The 10,092-nt window shown below is 40.7% G+C and overlaps 1 protein-coding gene across 2 annotated transcripts in view; it reads left to right on the top strand.

Annotated features, from left to right (window-relative positions):
- CENPP (centromere protein P) overlaps positions 1 to 10,092 on the top strand; it is a 268,335-nt gene that overhangs the window by 89,238 nt on the left and 169,005 nt on the right. For both annotated transcript variants that reach the window (XM_019630516.1, XM_019630517.1), the window contains exon 5: positions 5,420 to 5,516. In XM_019630516.1, the coding sequence (XP_019486061.1) occupies positions 5,420 to 5,516 (97 nt within the window). The remainder of the gene's footprint in view (positions 1 to 5,419; positions 5,517 to 10,092) is intronic.

Below are 10,092 nucleotides of genomic sequence, written 5' to 3' on the forward strand. Positions count from 1 at the left end.
AACTATACTGTCAAGTCAAATTACACTAGGTTTAAATTTCAAACTATTTTAGAAGATATAGTGTCACTGTTACATAATCACCATGCTATCCATTACATCCCCACGACTTATTTATTTTATAACTGGAAGTTTGTACCTTTTAATCACCTTTACCCTTTTCGCCTACCACCACCCGCCACCTCTGGCAGCCAACAACCTGTTATATTTATGTCTGTGAGTTGTGTTATGGTTTTTCTTTTTTTTTTTTAGATTCTACATATACGTGAGTTGGCTGAGTGGCTCATTGGTTAGGAGTTGGCTTGGGAACGTGGGCTCTGAGCGGCAGGGCTGCCAGTTCGGATCCCGTGTGGGACAGTGATGCTGTGCCCTCTGCAGCTGGGATGGTGAACGGATGCTTGACCTGGAGCTGGGCTGCTGTGAGCCGCCGGCGTCGGCGTGGGCTGTGGTGGGGCTGCAGTGGGCAAAAGTGGGCTGCTGTGAGCTGCTGTGAGTGGCCGGCGGCCAATGTGAGCAGCCAGAGGCTGGAGTGGGCTGCCATGGGCAGCTGTCCAATGGCTGGCGACTGACTGCCTCACCTGGGAAGAGCGCAATGATCACAGTGCCAACATGGGTCAGTGAAGCGACATCCTCCACGGCTAGACTGAAGAGTAAGAGGGCAGCGGCTTGTCTGTTCCCTTCCGCCGATTCTCCAACGCTGTTCCCCTCCCCCAATTCCCCAATAAAATCTTTAAAAAAAACCCAGATTCTACATATATGTGACATCATATAGTATTTGTCTTTCTCTGCTTGACTTATGTCACTCACCGTGATGCCATTAAAGTGCATCCATGTTATTGCAAATGGCAGGATTTCCTTCTTTTTTATGGTTGAGTGATATTCCAGTGTGTGTACCACGTTTTATTTATCCATTCATTCATTGATAGACACATTGTTTCCATGTCTTTGTTATTGTAAGTAATGCTGCAATGAATATGGGTGAGCAGATAATCTTTTCAAGTTTGTATTTTTGTTCCTTTCAGATAAATACCCAGACATGGAATTGCTGGATCATATGGTCGTTGTAGTTGTAATGTTTTGAGGAAACTCGTACAGTCTCCATGAGTCTACATATTTACATTCCCACTAACAATGCATAAGGGTTCCCTTTTCTCCACATTCTCATGAACACTAGTTATTTCTTGTCTTTTTTGATAATAGCCATTCTAATAGGTGTTAAGTGGTATCTCGTGGTTTTGATTTACATTTTCCTGATGATTAGTGACATTGAGCATCTTTTCATGGACCTGTTGGCCATCTGCATGTCCTCATTGGAAAAATGTCTATTCAGATCTTCTGCCCATTTTTTAATTGGTTTGTTTGTTTGTTTATTTGCTGTTGTATTGTTGTATGAGTTCTTTGTATATTTTGGTTATTAACTCTTGTCAGATACATGATTTGCAAATATTTTTTTCCTTTTAGTAAGTACCTTTTTATTCTGTTGATGGTTTTATTTGCTGTGCAGAAACTTCTTAGTTTGATGTAGTGCCTTGTTTATTTGCTTTTGTTGCCTTAGATTTTGGTGTCAAATCCAAAAAATCATCAGCAAGACCAGTGTCCTCCCTCTTCTCATCTTACATGACCTCTGCTGGCAAGAGGGAACAATCTTTCCCTGGGCTTTTTTTTTTTTTAAACTCTACCCTATGGCAGTCCTGGGTTGCAGTGTGCTATTTGGGATATGTATACAGGAGGCAAAAATAAACCCTAAGGAATTTAACACCTGGTCCTCCATTAATTCCTGAAGTGTCTGCCCATTCTGCCTCCTGTCCTCATTTCAGAATCTTCCAATACTTGATCTGTGTGTTATGTCAGTGGTTCTAAATTATAATTAATGGGAGTTTTTGGGTGGAATGTGCTTACTCCATCATGATTAGAATGGGAACTTTATTCTCACATTTATTGAATGAGTGATTAAATGAATATGAGTTGTGACAATTAAGTTCGCGAACTCACCCTAGAAAAAGTGCTACATACCTCGTTGTTGAATATCACTATGGTCACCTTCAAAGTACTCCCCTTGGGAAGCTATGCACTGATGCCAGCACCTAGTCCACCCTTCAAAGCAGCGGTTCTCAACCTGTGGGTCGCGACCCCTTTGGGGGTCAAATGACCCTTTCACAGGGGTCGCCTAAGACCATCGGAAAACAAAAAGATATTTACATTACGATTCATAACAGTAGCAAAATTACTGTTAATAGAGTAGAAACGAAAATAATTTTGTGGTTGGGGGTCACCACAACATGAGGAACTGTATTAAAGGGTCGCAGCATTAGGAAGGTTGAGAACCGCTGCTTCAAAGCAATTTTGGAACTCTTTTTCTGGAAAGGCCATCAGAACTGTCATCATATTACCTTTGATGTCCTGAATATCATCAAAATGTCTTCCTTTCAGTACCTCCTTTATCTTTGGGTAAAGAAAGAAGTCATTGGGGGCCAGATCAAGTGAGTATGGGGGCTGTTCCAATACAGTTATTTGTTTACTGGCTAAAAACTCCCTCACAGACAGTGTGCTGTGTGAGCTGGTGCATTGTCATGATGCAAGAGCCATGAATTGTTGGCGAAAAGTTCAGGTCGTCTAACTTTTTCACGCAGCCTTTCAGCACTTCCAAATAGTAAACTTGATTAACTGTTTGCCCAGTTGGTACAAATTCATAATGAGTAATCTATCTGATATCAAAAAAGGTTAGCAACATCGTTTTGGTTTTTTTTTTAAGATTTTTTTTTTAATTGGGGAATTGGGGAGGGGAACAGTGCTGGGGAATCGGGGGAAGGGGAACAGACAAGTTGCTGTCCTTTTGTTCTTCAGTCTAGTTGTGGAGGACGTCGCTTCACTGGCCCATGTTGGTATTATCATTGCGCTCTTTCCGGGTGAGGCAGATAGGTCGCCGGCCTCTGGATGGCTGCTCACAGCGGCTCTTGGCAGCTCACACCGGCTGCCGGCCACTCTCGCTGGCTGCCAGCCACACAGGGTAGCTTATGGCAGCCCACTGCAACAGGGGCTACAGCCTACGCCATCACCGGCGACTCACGGCAGCCCAGCTCCAGGTCGAGCTGTTGTTCACCATCTTAGCTGTAGAGGGCGGTGTCACTGGCCCTCATGTGGGATCCGAACCTTCTGTTCAGAGTTGGTGTCCCAAGCCAGTTCTTAACCAACGCGCCACTCGGCCGGCTCAGCAACATCATTTTGATTCTTGATTTGGACTGACAGAACTTTTTGGTTGTGGAGAATTGGCTGACTTCCATTGTGTACTTTGACACTTTGTTTCAGGGTCACATTGGTACACCCATGTTTCATCACCAGTGATAACACAGCCCAAAACATTGTCTTGCCTCTCGGAAAGGTCTTGGCAAACTTTGACTTTCCTTTGCTTTTGTTCATCCATGAGCTCCTTTGGGACCATTTTCGCACACACTTTTCTCATGTCAAGATTTTCAGTTACAATTTTACTAACTGTTTATCGATGTTTACTTGGTCTGCTATGCTTCCCATAGTCAGCCACTGATTTTGATGCACAATTTGATGAATTGTTGCAATGTTTTCATCAGTTCTGCTCAATATTGGCCACCCTGACCTCTTTTCATCAGTGATGCATTCTCTCCCTTTGAAAAAACATTTAATCCATTTGTACACTGCCATTTTCTTCATGGCATTATCCCCATAAACTTGGACTAATATGTTCCTGATTTCACTTTCACTCTTGCCAGTTTTAACAAGAAATTTAATGTTTGTTTGTTGCTCTAATTTAAGTTCAGACATTCTTGGGATGGCACACAAAAACATGCAACAATCATGAACATCACTCAGCAAGACACCGCCACATGTTGCCATGAAGGTTATGAAACCTTACTGAGCTATTTGTACAGTGCTGCCAATGTAAGCACATGGTAGCAAGTTCGCAAACTTAATTGTCAGACCTCGCACCTTGCCTACAAGTTGCTTGTGTTTGTGGGTGTCAGTATAACAATAGGTATAGTATTAAGGAATTATGATAAATTTCTATGGGAGCTCACAGGCATAGGAATGAAATTATTTTTAGTGATTTTGGAATAGGGCATTTGGTATGGTGGTAAGGTCATTATTCAGACAAGAGTACTCTTACACTAACTAGGTGTCCTTTAATTCAGTTCAATCAAGACACAGACCCACAGGTTAAGGACAAAGTCCTCCGCAAGACTGCCTCTTTTCAGATGCCAGCTGTCAGTCTCAGGGGCCACCTGCACTTCTGACCTACTTGGCCATAATTTGGGTGTTCCTACAACCCCCTGAGATTTGATAATTTGCTGGGACTCAAGAGAACTCCTTGAAAGTGCTAAACTAAAAATTATAGTTTTATTATAAAAGCTACAACCCAGAAACAGTCCAATGGAAGAAATGAATAGGCCAAGGCCTGGGCCTGGGTGGGGTTGGGGCCCAGGGAGAAACATAGAGCTTTGGTGCTCTTTCTCATGGAATCCATGCACATCAGCTTCCAGGCACCTCATTGTGTTTGTTCACCCTCCAGGAAGCTCCACTGAGCTTTGATGCCCAGATTTTTAACTGGGATTTTATTCCTTACATAGGGATCATTGATTAAATGATTGCCCATGTGCTTGAGCTCCTCCTGCCCCCTCTCCTCCCTGTGGGCCTGCTTGGTCCAAAGTTGCAGTCTCTTTAATCAAGTGGTTTGTCTTTGTGGTGACCAGCCCCTGTCCTGAGGCTGGCTAGGGATTACCTTGAGTCATTAGTAACAGAACAAAGGCACTCGCCTCACTCAGGAATTTTAAGGGTGTTTGAAGCTATGTGCTAGCAATTGGGGACAAAGATAAGATATACCAGGGGTGCCAAAAAAAATGTATACAAGTGGACACTTTGGTCAGTGTTGCTTAAGCAGTAGTTCGCCATAATCAGAAGTGTCTGGATGCTGATGGTAAGTAACCACTTTGAGCACCTCTTGAAATTGCAGAAGTCAAACGTGACTTGTGTTCACCTTTTGTTATTGGCATATATTGAGTATTACAATTTTAATATGTGTATACATTTCTTAAAATGTGTATACATTTTTTGGGCATCCTTTGTATTCTTTATTATACCACAGTCATCAAATAAGATTTCAAGAAGAATGTGGCATTTGAGTGATGCCTTGCAAGATGGGTGGGATTTAAACATTTTGAGATGGGGTAAAGGGCATTCTAGGCTGAGAAAGCTGCATTAGCAATCATCACACAGGGCACATAACTCAAAAGTGCGGAGTTCAGTATGTAGAAATATATCTTTTTTCTTTTTCTTTTTAGCTTTAGTGGGATATATAAAAAGCAATAATAACAAGTAAAGCCAGGTTGGGGCTCTTATTTAATGATATTTATTAATGACATTTATTAATCACAGAATTTCTATATTCCTACAGAGCAGAAGAAAGAAGAGATGTGTTTTTGTTTTTCCGAAGTCTACACTTTTTTGTGGAGTGGTGTGAATATCGGAACCGCACATTTAAACATTTCAAGGTAAAGTCTAAAGTCTTTACATTTAAACATATATGAAAAAGTGAAACATGTTAATTTGGGGATTTGGCATACCATTTGTTCCTTAAAGTTTTTAAGCAACAGAAACTGTTCTAATGGGCTTTTGGAATTTGCAATTATTTGGAATAAATGAAGGTGGAATGCTTCTGTACAAATCTTTGAATCTTATATAATTAAATATCTTGATTGATTTTATAACACATTTTTTTTTGTTAAAGATTTTGGGGAATTGGGGAAGGGGAACAGACAAGTTGCTGTCCTCCTGCTCTTCAGTCTAGCTGTGGAGGACGCTGCTTCACTGACCCATGTTGGGATTATCATTGCGCTCTTCCCAGGTGAGGCAGATCGGTCATGGCCACTGGAAGGCCGCTCACTGCAGCTCATGCCTGCTGCTGGCCAGCCCCACTGCAGCCTACGCCATCGCGGGCAACTTACGGCAGCCCGGCTCCAGGTCAAGCTGTTGTTCAACATCTTAGTTGTAGAGGGTGCATTGTCACCAGCCCTAATGTGGGATCCAAACTGGGGTCCTGCTGTTCAGAGCTGATGTCCCAAGCCAGCTCCCAACTAACACGCCGCTCAGCCGGCCCTTATAACACACATTTTGAAAAATTATTCTGTCAAGGATACTTGAAATACAATGACAAATGCTAATAAAGAATACAATCACAGCAGGCTTATCACACAGCATTATAATCTGAGTGCATTTTGAGCTTCTTAATTATTGTATAGCTCAAGTTTAAATACTGAAGCCTGATTCTTGTTAAGTAATGCTTCTTAAGTCTGATGCTGGTACATTCAAAGACTCCTTTTTATTCCCTTTGTTTATTTTCTGGCACAACTAGAATTATGCTTGGCTGCATTGTAATCCCCCAGGTGGATAGCATTAAGTTTTTGACAGCAGTGATCCACACGAGGAGCTCTGAAAGAGTTAATAATGTCTCATGGTTCAGGTTCCCTTCCAAGCCGTACTGGGTCATGACTGTTGTTTTTATGGCTGGTAATAACTCTCCTTTGGAGTCTTTTATTATTCTTTGCATTCTATTAGGCTGAGCTAATGAAATCTGTCAGGCATAGGGTTTTCTTTAGAATGAAATGTGCTAGTACCTGTCCTGTACCTGTCCTGTACCTGTACCTGTACCTATAGTGTGGTCCCTTGAGCAGTTCTCATGATTATGTTGTTTATTCACAGGTGCTCTTGCACCGGAACTGTTAAATAGATCTGCTTCACAAATGGGGGAGGAATAAGCTGGAAGTTTTGCTTATGAATCACCTAATGTGGTTGTTTTACTTATTATACATTTAGATGGGTTGTGGGAAATGTGAGTGCTAGCCCCGTTTCCAAAGCCAGTTAGCCTCCAGGTGCTTTCAAGGCAGGTACAGAAGTATAGTTGGTGTGTTATTCCTATAGAGCAACGGCTCTCAACCTGTGGGTCACGACCCCTTTGGGGGTCAAACGATCCTTCACAGGGGTCGCCGGGTACTTGTATGTGGGCGTATGTGCATGTGGGCCTGGAGATGGATAGAGGAGTGGTGTCTCGGTTTCTAAGACCATCGAAAATATGTGTTTTCCGATGGTTTTAGGCGACCCCTGTGAAAGGTTGAGAACCGCTGCTATAGAGGATAGTGCGCTACAGTGAGCTGGTCTTTGCTGGTGATAAGGTTGCTCGAATGGAAAGAAACACAGTGTTGTACAGCCATCACCAGTGTCTGTCTCCAGAACTTCTTCATCACCCTGCACTGATCCCCTGTCCCCATTACACCCAGCTTGCCGTTCCCTTCTCCCCCATTTACTGAGAACCACCACTCTGTCTTCTGTTTCTGTGAATTTGATTACTCTAGGTACCTACCTCATTTAAGCAGAATTGTAAAATGTATCCCTTTTGCCCAGCTTATGTCACATCGCATAATGTCTTCATGCGTCATTGATGATGTAGCATTGGTCAGAATTTCATTCCTTTTTAACGCTGAATAATATTCATTTTATATATTTACCACATTTTGTTTATCTGTTCACCTGTTGATGGACACTTGGGTTGCTTCCACCTTTTGGCTGTTGTGGATAATACTTCTATGAACAATGGTGTACAAGTTCCTATTCAAGTCCCTGCTTTTAGTTCTGTACATGAAATTGCTTAGATCATATGGTAATTCTATGTTTAAGTTTTTGAAGAACTTCATATTGTTTTTCACAGCAACTGCACCATTTTACTTTCCCAACAGCAATGTACAAGGCTTCTACTTTCTCCACATCCTTGCCAACGTTTGTGATTTGGAGTGGGTTTTTTTCCTTTTTTTTTTGTCAGACCCAACTTAATGGGTGTGAATTGGTATCTCATTGTGGTTTTGATCTGCATTTCCTTGATGATTAGTGATGCTGAGCATCTTTTTAAGTGCTTATGGGCCATTTATGTATTTTCTTTGGAGAAATGTCTATTCAAGTCCTTTGCCCATTGCATTAGGTTGTTTGGGTTTTGTTTTTTTTGTTGTTGTTGTTGAGTTGTAGGAGTTCTTTATATATTCTAGATATTGATCCCATATCTAATATGTAATTTGCAAAAATCCCATTCCCTGGATTGTCTTTTTATTCTCTTGATATAATGTCTTTTGTTGCACAAAGTTTTTAATTTTGATGAAGCCAATATATTTTTTCTTTTGCTGTCTTTGCTTTTGATGTCATATCCAAAAAATCATTGCAAAATTTAATGTCATAAAGGTTTTTCTTTTTTTTTTTTCCCCTAAAGGTGTTATAGTTTACTTCTTTAGTTTAAGTGTTTGATTCACTTTGTAAGCTAAGGGTCCAGCTTCATTCATTTGCATGTACATATTCAGATTTCCAGCACTGTTTTTTGAAGAGACTCTTCCTTTTTATATTGAATGGTCTTGGTACCTTTGTTGAAAGTCATCTGACCATATATGCTCAAGTTTGTTTCTGGGCTGTCTGTTATAGTCTTTCGATCTATATTTCTGTCCTTATGCCAGTACCACACTTTTGATTAGTGTAGCTTTGTAGTTACATTTTGAAAGAAGGATGTATGAGTCCTCTAATTTTGTTCTTTTCAAATTTGTTTTGGCTATTTGGAGCTTTTAAAGATTCCGTATGAATTTTAGGATGTATGTTCCTATTTTTTTTTTTTAAATGTCACTGGGACTTGAATAGGGCTTGCATTGAACCTGTAGATTGCTTTGAGTAATATTGACGTGTTAACTATTCAGTTTCAATCCATGAACACAGGATGTCTTTCTGTTTGTGCATGTCTTCTTTAGTTTCTTTCAGGAATGTTTGTAAGGGTAAAATATATATATATATATTTTTAAGATTTTTATTCGGGAATTGGGGGGTTGGGAACAGTGCTGAGAAATTGGGGGAAGGGGAATACACAAGTTGCGGTTGTTTTCTTGTTGTTGTTTTTTTTGTTTTTGTTTTTTTTAAAGATTTTTATTGGGGAATTGGGGGGATGGGAACAGTGCTGGGGAATTGGGGGAAGGGGAACAGACAAGTTGCTGTCGTTTTGTTCTTCAATCTAGTTGTGGAGGATGTTGCTTCACTGGCCCAAGTTGGCACCATCATTGCACTCTTCCTGGGCGAGGCAGATCAGTCGCCGGCTTTTGGACGGCAGCTCACTGCGGCTGCTGGCCGCTCACGCTGGCTGCTGGCTACACACGGTAGCCCATGGCAACCCACTGACACAGGGGCTGCAGCCTATGCCGTCGCTGGTGACTCACTGCAGCCCAGCTCCAGGTTGAGCTGTTGTTCACCATCTTAGCTGTAGAGGGCAGTGTCACTGGCCCTCATATGTGGGATCCGAACTGGGGCCCTCTGGCGTCCCAAGCCAGTTCTTAACCATTGCGCCACTCAGCCGGCCCTATTTTTAATTTTAAGCCTTAATTTCTTAATTATCAGTGTTAAGAATGAAGCAATATCTATTTAAGATAATGGGATCAGCATGTTTTTACTGTCTCATTTATTTATGAGTTAAGGGTATATATAAGGTTGTCAGGTACCCATGTTCATGTCTTCTTTTTATATAGCAGTCTCAAAATTTTTTTAATGCTAATTCTATAATTTAGAGTTTTTCCCAGTGCTTTGTCCTAATTATTATTTTATCTAAACCACTGGCTTTTAAATTCTCTACAATTTGAGAGTTATGATTTTTTTTCTCCTTAAGATAAATTATGTTAAGAACATAGGAATACATTATTTTTCTGACATTTGGAAATGTGACAGGAGTCTTCTCTGACCATTTTCTCTAGTTTCGGTCCTACCACTTAGTGCTCCTTATCAAGTTTATTATTCCAGATATAGATACAGCTTATTTCCATTGATTTAGTTAAGATTGTGATAGTTCAAAGATTCTACTTTTCTAAGTGAAACAGGGCTCTTCTGTTTGAATGAATTTTATGAATTTTATTTTGCACTATTTGTTTTATTATTTATTATTTATTATTATTTATTATTTGTATTATTCAAGTCAAATGTGCTCACTATTATGCTAGGCACTTTAAAAGTATAAGGGGAATATTGAATGTGTTCAGTGTACTAAGTGAGCTTTCAATCATA

Source organism: Hipposideros armiger, unplaced genomic scaffold (assembly GCF_001890085.2).
Source record: "Hipposideros armiger isolate ML-2016 unplaced genomic scaffold, ASM189008v1 scaffold_919, whole genome shotgun sequence".
Lineage (NCBI taxonomy): Eukaryota > Metazoa > Chordata > Mammalia > Chiroptera > Hipposideridae > Hipposideros > Hipposideros armiger.